This window comes from Electrona antarctica, assembly GCF_951216825.1.
Source record: "Electrona antarctica genome assembly, chromosome: 1".
Taxonomy (NCBI): Eukaryota; Metazoa; Chordata; class Actinopteri; order Myctophiformes; family Myctophidae; genus Electrona; species Electrona antarctica.
Genome location: NC_136806.1, coordinates 44,806,535 through 44,825,978, shown reverse-complemented (window position 1 = coordinate 44,825,978; position 19,444 = coordinate 44,806,535). Strand labels below are relative to the sequence as shown.

Below are 19,444 nucleotides of genomic sequence, written 5' to 3'. Positions count from 1 at the left end.
GACTATTGATGGACTGATGATTGAATGGCTGACTGGTTTGAGATAAACTCAGTCTAGCCTGAAATAACCGCTGGCAGCAGCATTGGCAGGGTTATGCCTGCACCAGTGTCGAGCACCAAAAATATTAGATCTACAAGCTGTGCAAGCTTTTGATTGACTCCCTGGCTGGCCGGCCTGCTGGTAGTAGATCAGTTAAGACAAGTGACCAGGATACTGGATTAATAGATAAAGTATTGGTCAGGTCAGAGGAGTTCATAGCTTTGCCTGGTGCTTGGCCAAATTGATAAACATCATATTATAATAAAGTCATACTTTGGACTGAAATGTTTGCTAGGTCCTGCTGCCAGCAGCCAGCCTTCTCCAGTTGATGGATGTCCGTCAGGTGTGCTGCGAGTTCCTCCAGTCTCAGCTCCACTCCACAAACTGTCTCGGCATCAGGGACTTCGCCGACTTGCACGCCTGTACACAGCTTCTCAACCAGGCTCATTCATATGCTGGTCAGTGACTTTGTGTGTGCACTGTTGGCAATTATGCAGAGTTTGTCAGGAAAATGTCGAAGTAGCCCTTATCATGCATGTATTTGTGTATGTTAATTGTTTGTGTGCGTGTCTACAGAGCAGCATTTTGTGGAGGTTGTACAGGGAGAGGAGTTTCTTGGTCTGTCTCTTCTGCATGTCTGCAGCCTCATCTCCAGTGACAAACTGACAGTCTCCACTGAGGAGAAGGTAGGTATAAATGCATGCACACACACACACACACACACACACACACACACACACACACACACACGTACCTAGTACGTGCACACGTATAGGAGCTGGCTGGTGCCCTGGTCTGATTGAAGTCGAAATGATTTATCAAGCTTTTTCAAACAAAAAGGTTTTTGTCTTTCCAAAAGATATGAGATACATTGGGTGTGGGTGGGTGGCCATGCATGTTGAGTTGAGACAGATTGTAAGCTGTCATGAGTTTTGAGTCTTCACTCCCACTCATGCCGTCAGATTTCCTGACACTGGCAAGAAGCTCATTCCAAGCAGTGCCAGTGGCACATCTTGTCTGCTACGTTCACTGGTCAACATGAAGAGAGTGATTGAGGGGAGCAGCTGTGTGACGTCCTACTGGTCACTGCACATCTGTCAAGGTGGCGGTGATGGCAGGCTCAAGCCTCAGTTATTCTCACTGAAGTATAAAACGGACTTAGGCAGACCGATGGATGGACGGTGTGTCTGAATGAAATGGGACAGTGGTTCTCAAACGTTTGAATTTCAAAGACCGCCATGACTTTCAGAGTGTACAAATGAAGCCAAACCTTTGGTTCCATTTGTACACTCGCAGTTACAGTTACATTTGGAACCCCCTCCCTGGACACCGCTTTGCGAACCACTGAAGTAGAATGTTAAAAATATTTCGATAGAACATTTTATAAAGATGCGGTTTAGTATCCTTGAAACTGAAGGGAAGTCCATGGGTTGGAATGTGCACTGGCGTTATTATTGTCACTTTGAAACTATTTGTACAGGGAACGTCCCAGGAATGAATGTGACTGTACCAAGGTCTAAACTAACGTTTGGTTTTCTGTCTGAATTGAACATAGTTTAACTCTTTGAACACCTTGGCACCTGCCTCCACCCGTCCTTTCTCTGTATATACCTTTATTACCTTATTATGAGGCTACTGAGCTTTCTTCCAATATGTATTGTATATGTATTACTTATTGAGTACAATTGAGCACAATGGAAACAAGCCCCCTGAGGCTTTTTGTGTTCGTGTAACCTCTGAAAACCTCATGGATTAAAGTTCTCAGTCGCCACAGGCCCCCGACTGAGTTCAGTCATTTGGATTCCTTAGAAGTCGGCATGTATGGAAGCATGTTGCACAAGCTCTCGCTTGTAGATAGTATGTGTTCAATAAGATTAGAGATTAGAGCAATAATATGTTCAGAAGTCAACGACTTGGTCGACCAAAGTGCTGAACAGGTTTAAAACAGGAAAAAGACAAGACAGGCAAAATCAAAACAGAAGTGTCTTCTATAAAATCTTAAATAGTCTCTGATATTTCACATTATAGCAAAGGTTAAAGCCTCGATCTGTGATTTCTTCACCTGTTAGTTGGCAGTGTGTAGAGCAGCAGGAACAATATTAGGCTACTAAAACATATTGTGTTAATTGTTTAGGAATCAGCGTGGGGCGGCTCCTTTCACAGTTTCACAAATTGCACATTAGGACTTGGTCACACAAACATTTTCAGTCGTGAGATTTTATTTTGTTTTAATCCATGTAACGTGCTCTTTGTCACAGTACTACTACAAGCGTGTTAATTAAGTATTCAATCAATCAATCCTTTGGACATAGCAAACGTTTTTTGTTGAAACAATACACCAAATTCATGTTTATAAATGAAATTTGAAAATGTCAGAGCCTGGATTTGATGATCAACTTGTCAGTCACGGCGCAACTGTCTGGAGTCTAGATGACGGGATTGGTCTAATCACTTTTATCCAAATTCCGTTAAAGCGTACAATTTTGGCAAGGGTCTGAATTTGGATCCAATAGTCCGCTTTAACGCCTCTTTTGTCCATTTCTCTCCATTTCATTGTTTCCATCTTTCTGTATTTCCTTCTATCTACTGTCTGTCTATAACGTTGTATCCATCTCTCAGGTGTTTGAGGCCATGATAGCGTGGATAAAAAATGACAAAGAGTCTCGGCTGGAGCACATGCCCAAACTGATGGAGCATGTCAGACTGCCTCTGCTGTCCAGGGACTACCTGGTACAGGTAAACATTATGGGCTCTTCTGTCCAGGGACTACCTGGTACAGGTAAACATTATGGGCTCTTCTCCTCGAAGTCTAGCTGATTCTCCTCTGCTGTCCAGGGACTACCTGGTACAGGTAAACATTATGGGCTCTTCTCCTCTAAGTCTAGCTGATTCTCCTCTGCTGTCCAGGGACTACCTGGTACAGGTAAACATTATGGGCTCTTCTCCTCGAAGTCTAGCTGATTCTCAAACCGTGAGGAAATTGCAAGTGGGCCCCCAAATAATTGGCAAAACATGAAGATTTGAATCATAATATAACATTAAATATTAAAAAAAATATATATATATATGAAAAAAAAGTCATAGTACTGTATGTTTTCTTTAAAACCTTGACATTTTTGTTTTCATTATTATAATACAAATGAATAGGAACTTGTATAGTAAATATACTGTATAGTTCGTTAGTTCCATTGATCTAAGCCAGAAAATACAACTAATTGATTGCTCATTAACAGTTTTAATGCCGTGATTAAACAATCGTATTCCAAGAGAAAAAACGTGCACTTTGTGTGGCACCGCCACCATTGTAATGCATTGGGCCTCAATTTCCCAGAACCCTTTGCATGCCGGTGCGACGGATGTTTTTTGCGATGACGTCACCTATCCCACTCTGTCCGATGGAAACCCTGTATTACTTAAGACATATTAAAAACGTGGATTAAACGATGAAAAGAAATGTGTTGATGTATAAGCACAAAAATGTTCTTTTGATTATCCGATTAACCTACATGAGCAAGATTACGTTCTACCACCAACATTCTACCACCGTCATCATACCAAGTCATTTGTAAATGTGCTGTTTGGGGTGTCAGATCGTGGAGGAGGAAGCTCTGATCAAGAACAACAACACCTGCAAGGATTTCCTCATCGAGGCCATGAAATACCACCTACTACCAGCAGACCAGAGGCACCTTATAAAGACCGATAGGACACGGCCACGCACACCTATCAGCATACCAAAGGTACACACACACACACACACACACACACACACACACACACACACGTTAGCTCTATATTCTGATAGTGTTTGTTCAGTAACGGGAGTCTCCATGTCTCTCCAGCTCTTTATTAAACAGAATTTTCAGGTCAGGATACCAATTTTATCCAATCAGGATAGAGAACTCGGGATACAGATTAAACAAGTGAAGTGGTGACGCAAAGAACCCTGCAAATGTATTTTCTGTTTATTAAAGAGCTGTAGAGACGGGTGTCTCGCACTGCGAGACGTTGTGAGCTTGTAGATCAGCATTTTTCGCAATGTTTGCCTCTTTCTTATGTAATACAAACAAGGCTAATTTGGTGTTAAAAAGGTCTTAAAAGTGCTCAAATTGTCATGTTGTAAATGTCCAGATACCCTGTATACCACTTATACTGTCTGTTGGTTTGTTTACTGATGAGTGAGAAAACAATGTTGCACATTAAGCCAATCATCTGGGGGGACCCCAACATTATTTGGGAACCTCCTGGGGGTCCCGACCTCCAGTTTGGAAACCACCGTTCTACACCAACTTTGATCATAAATAATGTGTTTGTTGTGCATGCGTGTAGGTGATGATCGTGGTGGGGGGCCAGGCTCCTAAGGCCATCCGCAGTGTGGAGTGTTATGACTTCCAAGAAGACCGCTGGTACCAGGTAGCAGACCTGCCGTCCAGACGCTGCCGTGCAGGTCAGTGTCCTCACAAGGATGGATTGGAAAGTGGGCTTGGGATCCGGAACTTTGAGGAACCGGAATCGGTTCCATTACATTTGGAAACGGTGTTTCTCTAACTTTTTTATTTCAAGGACCACCATAAACCTGAGAGTGTACACGGGTCCATTTGGTTCCACTTAGGAACCGATCAGGTGTTTTTTGGGGTCCGATCCCTGTCGCCGATTGTTTTTCTCATGATCGGCCGATACCGATCTTGTGCATAATGGGAAAATTTGAATATTTCTAAAATTGGTATATGTCAAAACTGTTTCCTCTGTGTTGGGAGGAAGGGGAGAATGTTTTGGCCTGTCACAAAGATGAAAAATGATATTATACTATATATCTGATTGACATTCATACCACTTAAATGGTGTAAAAGATCAGTTTCTCCAGATAGGGTAACTTGACGAACACAGATCGGAGTGAATATCGGCCGATACGGCCCATCACCAATCGGTGGCCAATTATCGGAGCATCTCTAGTTCCACTTGTACTCTGAGTTACAGTCCTGTACGGTTTCATTTGGAACCCCCTATTGGAATCGTTACAGGGAACCGGGGAATCGGACCACTAACGTTAAAATCCTAAAGGATCCAGATCTATCCATTATTTTCTTAATTATAATTCTATTTTTTTGTGATTAATGATTATAAGTTTTTGATTAATCAAATAGTTGATAACCTTTTGTTTATTTTTCTGCAAGATCTGGACGGTGCCCATTTAGGAGACCATTTGTAGGATTTGTATACCTCTAGTGGCTCCAATAGAGCGTCGCAGTCCCGCCCCCTTTCATGAAGATGCCAGGCCCAGGAAATAATTCCCAATGCATTTTTCCCATAGACATTTCAAAACGTATTTATTTAAAGACTTTATAAGCGTCGTACAAAGCCAACTCGAGTTGTGACAAATCATGACAACAAACACAATATTTTGGACCAAACAAATAATTACAAAGAAGAAAAACAACAAAAAAAGTGTTGTAACCTGCCGTTTTCTTCTTCTTTCTAATTATTTGTTCGGCCCGAAAACCTTTGTTTGTTGTCATGATTTGTCACAACAAGAGTTGGCTTTGTACGGCTTAAAAGGTCTTTAAGTAAATACTTTTTGAAATGTCTATGAGGACACGGGACTGCGACGCTCTATTGGGATGGTCTTACCTTTCTAAATCAAACACCTTTGACGTTACTTTGTAAATAATTAAATAAAGCCCAAAGCATGTTTAAATATCAAACCTGTGTGAAGTGAGGGGCACTCTTGTCGTCATATATCATCACATTCCGGCCAATCGCAATTGGCTTCTTCACTTTTCTGTCCTCACTTTTTATCCTCAATGTGTACTTTGCTCAGCCAATCAAATCATCGCTTTGGGCGGTGCTCAGCCAATCAAACCATCGCTAAAATTCACACAAACGAACAAAGCTGGGAAAAATAAGAATCATGTGAACATGCTCTCCCTCTGTGTCTCGTCACCGTCCTCCTTGCAGGTGTGGTGACCGTGGGGGGCCGGGTGTACGCCGTCGGGGGCTTCAACAGCTCGCTGCGGGAGCGCACGGTGGACGCGTACGACGGGGTCAAGGACCAGTGGAGTGCAGCGGCCAGCATGCAGGAGAGACGCAGCACGCTGGGAGCCGCGGTGCTGGGGGAGCTGCTCTACGCTGTGGGCGGCTTCAATGGAAGCATAGGTAGTGTACTGTGGCCCCTTTTTTCCACCAACAGAACGTTGCTTCCAGAACTGGTTCCGTTCTACATTCTTGGAACCCTGGTTCTTTCACGGAACCGGGGGCCATCTTTTGGTTCCAGTTCCAACCCAACTTTTAGGGTTCTGAACGTTATCAGTGGAAACACTCTGAACTGGTTCAATAATTAGGCGGGGAAAAAAAGAACTGAACCGGTTCAAAGTGGCCTTTGTGTGTCATTTATTTGTTCGCATGTTTTTGTTACCTGAGGCCGATTCTACAAATGCCTTCTAAATCAGAAGTTCTCACACTTTCAAGACTGTTCAAAAATGTTCAAAAAGGGCGTCACAAAGTTACCAGCTGCTATTTTTGAATAGCCAACACAAAAATCTAAAATGACATTGATGCTTTTCCAATATGAATGGGTTAACTAAACTAGTTTTTCTTGACCACAATGTTAACATGATTATTTAGACGGATACTAGTTTAATTGTTTACCTGGTATCCTATAGTTTATATTTTTTTTGTAGGTTTGTGTTGTACTTGTGATCCTAGTTAAATTACAGAGGCACCGCACTACACCATCGTGTGTGTGTGTGTGTGTGTGTGTGTGTGTGTGTGTGTGTGTGTGTGTGTGTGTGTGTGTGTGTGTGTGTGTGTGTGTGTGTGTGTGTGTGTGTGTGTGTGTGTGTGTGTGTGTGTGTGTGTGTGTGTGTGTGTGTGTGTGTGTGTGTGTGTGTGTGTGTGTGTGTGTGTGTGTGTGTGTGTGTGTGTGTGTGTGTGTGTGTGTGTGTGTGTGTGTGTGTGTGTAACTGAGGCTTGAGCCTGCCGTCACCGCCACCTTGACAGATGTTGCAGTGATAGTGTGCAGTGACCAGTAGGATGTCACACAGCTGCTCACCTCAATCACTATCTTCCTGTTGACCAGTGAACACAAACAAGATGTGTCACTGCTTGGAATGAGCTTCTTGCCAGTGTCAGGAAATCTGATGGCATGAGTGGGAGTGAAGACTCAAAACTCAGGACAGTTTACAATCTGTCTCAACTCAACATGCACACACACATACGCACATGCCTGCACACACCGTTGTCATATCTACCAGATGTGTGATACATTTGAGTACAAATGTATCTCATATCTTTTGGAAAGACAAAAACCTCTTTGTTTGAAAAAGCTTGATAAATCAATTCGACTTGAATCAGGCAGGTGCCCAGGGCGCGCACGTGCGCACTCGCTTGTGTGTGGGTGTCATACGTACCCAGTTGGCTGGCATCGTCATACGTACCCAGTTGGCTGGCATCGTCATACGTACCCAGTTGGCTGGCATCGTCATACGTACCCAGTTGGCTGGCATCGTCATACGTACCCAGTTGGCTGGCATCGTCATACGTACCCAGTTGGCTGGCATCGTCGTACGTACCCAGTTGGCTGGCATCGTCATATGTACCCAGTTGGCTGGCATCGTCATACGTACCCAGTTGGCTGGCATCGTCGTCATGACACAGATCCACCAAACCGTATAAAAGAAGGATCAGAAGAGGTTTAGTTGGTAGCTATCAGCAACCCCTACTCTTGTCACAACAGACCTTCAGCATGAGACCGAATATTTGGCCTTACAACCCAGATATTGATACCTGGCCTTACACTCATTGTGTCAGAAGTTTCGGCATCCCGGTTAAGTTCTAATCGGACACCACTGCGGCGGAGTCTAACCTTATAGTGTGTGTGTGTGTGTGGTAGCAGCAGGTTCATTGTACTACAGGGTTTGACTCCTTGTTCTTTCATTGCCACTAGAGCAGGGTTTCTCGAAGTGAGATACTGTGGCACCCGAGGGTGCCTTGACGCAAGTCCAGGGGTGCCTCAGAATACTTTGATCATATTTGGAATTCATCTATCACTTCAGTTTCACGGCCACCCTATAGAGTATGCACAGGCATGATTTTCCCATAAGGACACGCCCCCCTCATCTAGACTGAGTGGCAAAACATTGAGCAGCATGGAGTGTTGGAGTTTGGAAGCGCTCGTTGGAAATCACTCAACCGTACCACCTGTTTCTAAATGTCACATAATGCGGCAGGCAGCAAAATGTTGTGTTATTGAAAACAAGCACTCTGACACTTAGAAAAATAATCAAATGCAGGGCATTTCTTGACAGAAAGTAGCTCATAACGTTTCTATGGTGGATTTTTATGAAACAAAAACTTTACAGATAGAGGATAATTCAAGCTTTTCATACAGCTGCAATGTTGGTGAGTTTAACATTGTTTAATGCAATCAGACAGGACTTTTCTGTTTGGATGAATGGGCTGTCAAGGCCAGAAAGTAGTTTTTTGCCACTCAGTGGGCGTTCCCACATAACTTCCAGGTATGATGATGTCATGTGCATACCCTCTATACTAGGACCTGGGTTGCACTGGAATTACTTGATGCCTTCTTTTTCGATCTACGCCAAATCTCTTTGCCAGAAATTGCAGATCTACAAGCTCACAATGCCCCGCGTTGTGATATGAGCTTGAAGAACGGCTATTTTTGGCGAATGGTCACCCCAGAATAGAGGTGTTGGGGTCCAAGTGGTTAAATATCAAGCATACTGTATCTTAGGGGGAAAGATGTACATGTTTATGTACTACGGTTGGTAATGTGACATAACCTCTTAAGGTGCAGGTTTCTGTGGACGAAAAAAGTTATTTACATGGGTGCCCTGAGTTCAAACAGTTTGAAACTCTTGCACTTGACTAGAGCACAGTGCAGTTTTACGCTGAATACAGCAGGTGGGTGGATCGCTCATACACCTTTTCTTTGCCTGTATTGTTATCTTGGTGTTTCTGTTTCTCACACTCTCCCTTTCTCTCTCCCTCTTCTGTCAGCCTCTCTTCTGCATAGCTATAGTCATGGCTGGGTGGCATATCCTGTTCTAGCTCATGTTTCCATAACTTATTTTAATTGGCTCGGCAACAGATTTGAACCCGGACACACATATGACGCCTTCACGTTTTGATTACGGTCCAATCTGCTGCTGAGCCAATCAAACGAAGCGGTGGGAAAATGAACTGGAATAGGAAACGGGTATGAACTGGAATATGAAACGGGTATGCCACCTTCTGGAAACCTGGGACTGTCACAATTATGATTTAAACCTGAAACTACAGATAGGACTGTCACAATTATGATTTAAACCTGAAACTACAGATAGGACTGTCACAATTATGATTTAAACCTGAAACTACAGATAGGACTGTCACAATTATGATTTAAACCTGAAACTACAGATAGGCCCGTCACAATTATGATTTAAACCTGAAACTACAGATAGGACTGTCACAATTATGATTTAAACCTGAAACTACAGATAGGACTGTCACAATTATGATTTAAACCTGAAACTACAGATAGGACTGTCACAATTATGATTTAAACCTGAAACTACAGATAGGACTGTCACAATTATGATTTAAACCTGAAACTACAGATAGGCCTGTCACAATTATGATTTAAACCTGAAACTACAGATAGGCCCGTCACAATTATGATTTAAACCTGAAACTACAGATAGGACTGTCACAATTATGATTTAAACCTGAAACTACAGTTAGGCCCGTCACAATTATTATGTAATTTGTATCCACTTTCTCTCTTTTCACCTGTGTCTCTCTCCCGCTCTCTCTTAGGCCTGTCTACAGTGGAGGCCTACAGTTCTAAGACCAATGAGTGGACGTATGTCGCCCCCATGAACACGCGGCGCAGCAGTGTTGGGGTGGGGGTGGTCGACGGTAAGACACACACCAAAAAACGTATACCGTATGTGCATTTGTTTTTATCTGGAATACCAGATTATTGCATCAGAAGTTCAGAACATGCCAGGGTAAAAGGTACGGTCGCCCCAATTCCATCTCGCCCCTGCTTTTTTCCGCCGACCTCACGCCGACCGCTCGGTGCGGCGGTTCTTGAATTCTTGATTTTGTTTTACTGAGAATAAGGTTAGAAATACGTTTAGGGTTAGACGTAGTTTTACTGGGGTTAAGTTTAGGAATAGGGTTAGGCATAGTTTTACTGAGGTTAAGGTTAGGAATAAGGTTAGGTTTAACCGTTGAACTCATTTAGGCCTGATGTCGAAATACAAAAAAAGTCTTCTGAAAGAATATATATTCAAAGATTTGTGCCACATTTTCACGATAAAAAAAAAATAGCAGACCTACAAGCTCGTAGCGCACCACTCGGTGGCGCTCTATGAGCTTGTAGATCTGCTATTTTTCAATAGCTAAAGTATGACATAATGCTTAGTTAAAACACCAAAAGGGGTTCCCGCCCAGAATGTGTTAGGAATACCAGGCAGCACTGTTCCGCCGGCTGTACGCTCGGGGCGAGTTGGTAAAGGGGCGAGTTATTTGGTATTCCATGCCAGCTGTTAGTTTTTCCATCTAAAATGACTTTGAATTACTTTGCTGTTGGATTAGGATAATATTACCAATCTTTCATACTGTGAAATACCTTGTCTGTCTGGCTCGCCAAACAAGTCAAAACATATAGTGTGTGTGTGTGTGTGTGTGTGTCTGTGTGTGTGTGTGTGTGTGTGTCTGTGTGTGTGTGTGTGTGTCTCTCTCTCTCTCACAGGGAAGCTGTATGCAGTAGGAGGATATGATGGGGCCTCCCGTCAGTGCCTGAGCACAGTGGAGGAGTACGACCCCGTTACGGACCAATGGTGCTACGTAGCCGACATGGGAACACGACGCAGTGGCGCAGGTAGACACACTTTAACCATTGATTTATGTCCACACAAAGGAGAGCATCCAAGGACACAAGTAATTATACCAGTAGGTGCAGTGTGGTTACATTCACAAAATCATGGCACATGTCTTCATGATACAATAAGCATGTCACTCGGTAATCCTTCGTGGTGGTTCTCAACCGGTGGTCCGGGGACCACCAGCTGTCCTTGAAGGGATTGGTAACCAAATGGACTCTTATTAGATCTTTAACTCTTGAGAGTGTAAATTGTAATAATGGACCTTGATATGAAAAAGGTTGGAAACCACTGCTCTATGGGTATAAGTAACGGCTTCTCCGCCAGATGTGGCGGCTGCCAATTATAGCAGAGACAGCACAATACTTTGCCAACTTTTTGCCTCCTTTTTGGGCATCCCAAGTTGTTGAATCCCAGTAACAACCAGCCTTGGGTATGTCCTCCTAAGCTGCCAAATATTAAAACAAGTAGTCTGCACCTATAGCCCAACTCTGAGATGGTATGTACTGGAGTGGTTGGTATTTAATGATCATGGTCATAAAAGTTTCCTCTAGTATAGGCTATGGTCAGGTGCAGACACTTCTCTGGACTCTTCATCAACCACAACATCATCTGGTGTATTAGCTGTCAAGGATACACACACACACACACACACACACACACACACACACAATCTCTCTCTACAAGTACATTAATATGATTAAATATAATTTTGCTATGCAGCACCAGCACCATCTTGTGGTGTGTGAACATATAACATGGATTCTGTACTATATCAAGTCAGTATGTTTTTGTTTTATCTGGGTGTAGATAAAGGGGAGAAATACTTAACTACATCCACCCCACAATGATGTGTGTGTTTTCTTTCGGGGTTGTTCCTTTCCATGTGTGTGTACAACAGATGCTAGAACACTGATTCCCATGCCTTTTTAGCCCATGACCCAAAACTAGTAAAAAATTGCAGATCTACAAACTCACAACGCGTTGCTCTGCAACACGTTGTGAGCTTGTACATCGGCTATTTTCATTTCCGCTTTTAAAGATGGAGTACCGTGATTTTCTTTTTCTTTGGTTCTGACCCACTGTTTGGCAAACTGTGTGCTAGAACATAATTCAGTTATCCGTACTTACCTTCTCATCTTTCGTGTGTGTGTGTATCTTTTGTTTTATCCTTGTGCGTAGGATAAGAAAATTACATGTACAGATATTACAAGATTTTTTTATATCTTTACTCACTTGTGCACGCGTGTGTCATTAAACTGCCAAAAAATATTCAATTGACCCCTTAGTTTTTACTATAAATAAAAACTAAGCCATGATTATTTAAAACTCAGTTCTTCAACAAATAAAAACTAGACTAAAATGTTAGGGAGGGTCTAGTGGAGAAGAGATCCAGTAAAACTAAAAGTAAATTTGTGTTTGGCTGCGCTCAAGTGTAGATCGGCTATTGTCAGCATGCAACCAAGTGTAAAATCTGCTATTACTACGCCATCAAGGCCCTCCAAAATATTTTTTGTCGACAAAATCAACTGTAGATTTAGTTGACTAAAACTTTTCAGATTACTAATGTGTGTGTGTGTGTGTGTGTGTGTGTGTGTGTGTGTGTGTGTGTGTGTGTGTGTGTGTGTGTGTGTGTGTGTGTGTGTGTGTGTGTGTGTGTGTGTGTGTGTGTGTGTGTGTGTGTGTGTGTGTGTGTGTGTGTGTGTGTGTGTGTGTGTGTGTGTGTGTGTGTGTGTGTGTGTGTGTGTGTGTGTGTGTGTGTGCGCATGCATATAGGTGTGGGTGTACTGGGTGGTCAGCTCTATGCAGCAGGGGGTCACGACGGACCACTGGTCAGGAAGAGTGTGGAGGTGTACGACCCCCAGTCCAACACCTGGAGGCTGGTGTGTGACATGAACATGTGTCGCCGCAACGCAGGTCAGCGCTCACGCAACAACGTACAGGCAGACTGGAGCTGAATTCCATGAGCCCGATGGGCTATATGCACACAGAATAACTCTTCCTACTTCCGGGCCCCTTCACTACTTCTTTCACAGTTATTTCCGATGATACTAATTAAGGCTGCAGTGTGCAGTGGTTCTCAAATGTTTTATTTCAAGGACCCCCATAACGCCATTTGGAACCCACTCAAGGACACTTTGTGACCCACTGGTGTAGCAGAGTGTTTCCAGTGAGCCAACATGCAAAATAGCAGCACCCTGACTCTGTTTGACCAGAATGGAACAGAGTCTTCATTAGTATCATCGGTAGCACCTGTGAAGGAAGTAAGGAAGGTTCTTTCCAAAATGGTGTGTGTGCATAGATCCCATTCCAATAATGTCTGCCTCCTCACTCCCTCCGTCATCTGTCCTCCAGCATGGCAGTGTTACAGTGAAATTGGTGACCGGCCTAAATATGTGACTGACAATCGTGTAGACATTACATAACGTCAGTGTCCAAACGTAAATCAATTGCGGTTTGTTTATTAGCAGAGTTAAACCTGGCAAACATTCCATGACAAGAGTCTGCATGCGATCACATGGAAGGAAGTTGTAATGATGGTGATCATGTGCAATGGTGGAAAGTAACTAAGTACATTTACTCAAGTACTGTACTTAGTGCAATGTTGAAATTGTTGTATTTACTTGAGTATTTCAGTTTCCAATACTTTTACTTCTACTCCACTACATCTTGGATCCAAATATTGTACTTTTGCTCCACTACATTTATTTGAAAACTTTAGTTATTATTTGTAGATTTGTATTATTATTAGAAAACGTACATTAAGCACTATAGCACTATGTATATATTTCGGCCATTTGAAAATAGCCGATCTACAAGCAAACAAGCTTGTAGATCTGCTATTTTCAAACGCTTTTTATGCGTTTGAAAACTTGAAGTGGGACATTTTGTATAATGCATGCTTTTAAGTATATTTTGATGCCAATACTTTTGTACTTTTTTGATTACAGGGCTTTTACTTGTAACCGAGTATTTCTGCATGGCAGTATTGATAGTTTGACTTAAGTCCACCGCTGACTGTGTGCAGGCGTGTGTGCCATCAACGGCCTGCTGTATGTGATTGGAGGAGACGACGGGTCGTGTAACCTGTCCTCGGTAGAGTACTACAACCCGGCCACGGACAAGTGGAGCCTGGTCCCCACCAACATGAGCAACGGACGCAGCTATGCAGGTGAACCCAACAGACACCGAGCCGGACTGAGGTTTCTAAAATGCACAGTGTTATTTTTATTATTCAGATAAAAGGAGCGTTTTGTGGGTCCTTTAAATATAGAAAGAGTTATTTTTAAGTCCTTTGTAAAAATCACAGTGGAAGAAAATGAATGTCCACTTGAAGGTCCAAGGCAACTATGTTTAGTTCAAGAAAATCCTTTATTATTTATTATTCCATAAAAAGCAATGGTTAAAAAACACTGTTGACCTATTATTATTCTTTTAATGTAGCCAATTATGTTTACGCCCTTTTTCTCCCCAATTTCGTCGTAATGACAGTTAATTCCTCCCCACACATTTATGTGTTGAGTGACTGTTGCATCTTACTGACCAGTAGCGTAACATCATGGTGATAGGCCCCTGCCTGGGGAAATATGTTTTAGTGCCCTAAAATACAAAAAGCATTATTATACACAACAGACTATGATGACCGTGTTGACTACAACTTACCTGACAGTTTATTGCATAATGATCCTGTATCAATATTTCTTTGTTGATGCTTTTAAGTGGTTGCACTAAAACATGTTTTTGTGTATTTTCCATACAGTGACAATAACATCGCAATATCTTATCGCAAGTCCTTTCTTTGTGTCTGCCTCACTCTCTCCTACAGGAGTGGCAGTGATTGACAAGCCATTATGACTAAGGGAACCCTGGGCCACTGACGGACGGCCCCACCAGAACACCAACACTATGGCAACAGAACTGAGATTCTCTGAGGTTTGAGGCACAACCTGCCAAATGGACAGTCAGAGATGCACACTGGGCCAAATGGAGAACGCCAACAGGACTTGAGGATGGGGTACTGCCCCTGAGGTTGGGTACTGCCCCGCGTGATAATTTTGCTGCTTTCCCCAGACATTCTGGCAGGAGAGGACATTTTTTTGCTCCGATTCAGAATTTTGAAGTACTTGCTAACACGATAGCAGCTCTGTGAAAATCGTCATCCTCTTCAAATGCCAAAAAGGTTCCCATTGTGCTTAGTCTCTTACCTGACCCTGACAGGTTACAGGTTTAGTTTGAGACGCTGAACCCTCATTTTGAACTGCTGTTGCAAAGATTTATATTTGCAGGAGGGAAATGACTTACCTAAGCCAAACGGCACAGAACGTAGAGTGATCAAAGTGACCGACTCTGTCAACTGATGGACCTGTTCTCTCCGGTGCTCTCTCACACACACACACACACACACACACACACACACACACACACACTGACAACACTCTTTGTTAACGGAAACAAATGGCAACCGACAAAATTGCCAGCTATTTTAATCCATTAAGACCTGAGGCCAATTATACAAATGTGTTCTATATCAGTGGTACTCAAACATTTTCATGTCAAGGACACCTGCAATTATATTTGCCCGCCGACCCCCCCCCCACTTCCAGAAGTAAAGATTTGAGTTAAAAGAATACGTTAAAAATATATATATTCAAAGATTTGCACAAATGTTTGCTTGTAGTGTGGCACGAACTGAGCTTGTGTCTGTGCGGTTTTTGAATAGCCAAAGTATAAAATAATACTTTTTTTTTAGCTAAAATCTAAAATGCCACAGATGCTTTCTTGGTTTTAATGGGTTAAAACATAATTCTGTATTCATGCACAGCTTCCGGCTTTTCTCCTTTACGGTCATTCTGTGGGACAGTTTGAACTAATCGACTGCTAGCCTCGGAGACGGCAGGCGTTTTGTTAAATAAATAAATGAAAGCCTTGGCAAACGCCTCAGGAAAAGTGCAGAGGGGCATAGCTCCAAATTTGGTGAAGTCAGTGTTCTCCGCTGTGTACTACAGGGGAGGGGAGGCGGGCACATAGATTGGTGACCCAATAGAGCGTCGCAGTCCCGCCCCCTACCAGGGCCCAGGAAATGATTCTCCGTTCATTTTCCTCATAGACTTTTCAGAAAGTATTTATTTAAAGACGTTTACGCCGCGGACAAAGCCAACTCTTGTCGTGACAAATCATGACGACAAACACAATTGTTTGGGCCGAACAAATAATTAGAAGAAAAAAACGTCTTTAAATAAATTATTTTTGAAATGTCTATGGGAAAAATGCATTGGGAATCAAAATGCACTCATGAGTTACATTTCCTGGGCCTGGCATCGTCATGAAAGGGGGCGGGACTGCGACGCTCTATAGGGAGCCCGTGTCCATTTCCAGTGCTCATTTGTTCCGCCCCTCTATGCCCAAAAAAAGCACAGAGCTCTTTCAGGCTAACTACTTGCTGTGGCATCGGTGGGCGTTGCCAAACGGTGGACCAAATTGTTTTCTGATTGAATTGGAATTCCTGACTGAGTTGTGGCCTAACATTATTGTAGAACACTGTTCTTAACTTTGGCGACTTGAACTTTCTAGAGTTTTCTGATATAATGCTAGGGGTTATTAATTATATTTAAAGAATGTAGAGAAACTCTGATATGCAAATCTAGTGTCATATTTAATATTCTTTTGTGCTACTTTTCTTTTGTCTTGTGAAATAATGATTTGCATCAACTTCCTCTGGGGGGAAAAAAACGTAACAAACAAAAAAAAATGTAAAAGTTCTGAAAAGGGAATTTCTAAATAATCTGCTAGAGATGGACTACAGCATTCTGAAATCTGCCCACATCATGGGTGTGCTGGGTCACGTGTTCATTATGTCCGGCTACGGGGACCACCAGGGGTCCAAATTGGACCCTCACAGGTCTGTAACTCATGAGAGTGCATTTGGTTCCATTTGTACACACTTGGTAAAATAAACACGAATATGATTGTACAGTGTAGAGGAGCGTCCCAAACGTAACCCTCTGTACTCTCAGAGGTACAGACCATGAACCAGTGATGTAGAGCAGAGGTTTTCCACCTTTTTCATATCAAGGCCCATTTTTTTCGGCATCTGAGCCACGGTCCACGGACCACCTTGAACCCCCTCAGGGACCACTGGTGGTCCCTGGACCACTGGTTGAAAACCACTGATGTAGAGAGATGCAAGCAAGGTGATCAAGTGGGCTCAGTTTGCTATGGTCACTTCTAATGCACTGGAGACATACGCCGACTGTTGAGCCTTTATGTTATGCTTGGTTGCACACGGGTGCCATCATCTGCCATGCATCCAAAATGGCAAATCTACAAGCCCTGAAGCCCACAACATGCTGCGCTACGTACGACATGTGAGCTTGTAGAGCTGCTATGTTTGATGCGCTGACAGCTGTGCACAACAAAGTATACATCCCCTTTTTCACACTGGCAGTAGACTGGTTGATGGGATGGATGTTAGGGCTGGGCAATATGACTTCAAAGCCATGTATTTGTGCTGCTGCTGGCGTAGTGATACTGGACACAAAAAAATTGTTCCATGTGACAGAGGGGTCAAAGTTGAACGAAAGTTGCGCTATATGTTAGAAATAGGTCAACAATGCAAATTACACTAGTTTTGTGGATTCTATAGTGCAAGAAAGTATAATACAGGGCTAAGTGGTAAATCAGACTAATTGATTTAGTCGATAAATATTCAAACTTTGTGTCTGTTCTGTAGGTTATCTGTTAACCTACATGAGCAAGATTTAGTGGGTTATTGGTTATAAATGTTGGTTTCAATATATTTCCGGTTAATTGCCTAGAATGTGTACCCATCTCCATCTGATGGCTTGACATCTGCCAGTCTGTCAACATGACTGACTTCCTGATTGTCTGTCTGTTGGATGGCACTACTGACCTATTGCCTTCCAATCCTTATCTGTAACAGAATGGACTGAATGTATAGGACTATATAATTCAACACACCAACAGACTTGTTAGCATCTTGAAATTGTCCAGTAAAGTCATTAGCCATAAAATGGACCAATAAGCAGGTGAGATTAAAAAAAGAGGAACATGCAAGACTATGCACATAATGCTAACTTTTAGTGAGGCAGTACTGATTTTATTATCTCTACAATTATCTAGAATGTGATACTATTTCTAATCTTAGAATTGTGGCAGATATACTGTAGAAACTACTGCAAAATGTATACTCCAAAACTTATGAAGGAAAATGGGAAATATTTAGACATCACAACTTGTCATGTATATTGGAGGTTTTTGAGCTACTTCTGCACAGCTCCACAGTACATTGTTCACCGCATTGTCTTGAACATATTTCCCTCAAAAAGGAAGGAAAGAAAAAATATGCCCTTCTGGAAATTACAGTAGTTAGTGATTTGGGGAATTCTATTTCAAGGCTATTAACCTGAACACATTTGGTTTTGGGCCTTGTAAACCAATGAACCTGGTTCATGAATGGATGACTTCGCATGTAGAGGTCAGTGTTGTCATAGTTGAAGGTTGTTAAATGTATTAACATTAGTGTTTGAATTGATTTGTGTGGAATGTGCAGTCCGTAGCCTCCAAAAGTCTCAACTTATGCATTTAGCACTTTGGGAATTTTACCTTATGAAAATGGCTTCTTGTCTCATGGCCGAAAGACTACTTAAAGTGATAGAATGATCTAATGTAGAATGCAGCTTGATCTTTGACTCTGAGCGGGTTGTGAACCACATCTCAACCTAGTTTAATGGATGTGATGTGAACTAAACATGTACAGTACTGTTGGGTATTTGTTCAACTGGTGAGGGGGCACAATGGGTCGTAGAACCGGAGTTCACCCTATGATGGGATTTTATATCGTTGCTGTCGGCCGGAAACCTCTTATCTCCATATTTTAACTTGTGTTTTTTTCGTAAGTTAACGCCCTACTTGATTATACTACAGTGTCACACAAAGGTATAAAAAGTAGCTGATCTGGAAGCTCGAAACGTGGCACAAAGCGCCACGTTTTGAGCTTGAGATCTGTTAGTAGATCAGTTTTGAACATAATAGCTTTCTACCCGACAGAGACAATATGCCTAATATATGATGTTCAGGAAATGATAACCTTTTTCAACGTTGAACAATCCTGTGTACTGCACAATCTGTTCTGTGTGGAAAGTAGCAGTTTTTTCATCATTGCTGAACAAGGACTTAGTGTTGCCAAAAATAATTTCTTCACTTATACTGGTTTCTGAGGACTGGAATCTCTTGATAGTTTTATTGAATAAAATTGCATTTTTATCTGGTGTCTTTGGCTCAAGGCTTGTGGAGTCGAGGCAAGTCAAGTATTTGTATAGCACATTTCAACAGGGCAATTCAAAGTAGCTACATAGCCTACAACAAAGGCATTAAGAAAAAGTGCAAAAAAACTGCATCATAAAAAGCATTTGAAATACAAAATATAGCTGCAAGCAGTGATAAGGCAGGACCAAGAAAGAAGGCAATAAGAACAATACGCACAATAAGCCAGAAAT

The 19,444-nt window shown here is 42.4% G+C and overlaps 1 protein-coding gene across 3 annotated transcripts in view; it reads left to right on the top strand.

Moving 5' to 3' along the window:
• Positions 1–19,211, top strand: part of klhl3 (kelch-like family member 3) — a 28,650-nt gene extending 9,439 nt beyond the window's left edge. For 2 of the 3 annotated variants that reach the window (XM_079499278.1, XM_079499279.1), the window contains 11 exons: positions 335–497; positions 616–725; positions 2,659–2,775; positions 3,630–3,779; positions 4,369–4,486; positions 5,995–6,192; positions 9,856–9,957; positions 10,799–10,927; positions 12,705–12,845; positions 13,957–14,100; positions 14,755–19,211. In XM_079499278.1, the coding sequence (XP_079355404.1) occupies positions 335–497; positions 616–725; positions 2,659–2,775; positions 3,630–3,779; positions 4,369–4,486; positions 5,995–6,192; positions 9,856–9,957; positions 10,799–10,927; positions 12,705–12,845; positions 13,957–14,100; positions 14,755–14,783 (1,401 nt within the window). In that variant the 3' untranslated portion in view covers positions 14,784–19,211. Of the gene's footprint in view, positions 1–334; positions 498–615; positions 726–2,658; positions 2,776–3,629; positions 3,780–4,368; positions 4,487–5,994; positions 6,193–9,855; positions 9,958–10,798; positions 10,928–12,704; positions 12,846–13,879; positions 14,101–14,754 lie in introns of those variants that run through there. The other variant, XM_079499280.1, reaches the window with a different exon arrangement.
• The last annotated feature ends 233 nt before the right edge of the window (positions 19,212–19,444 follow it).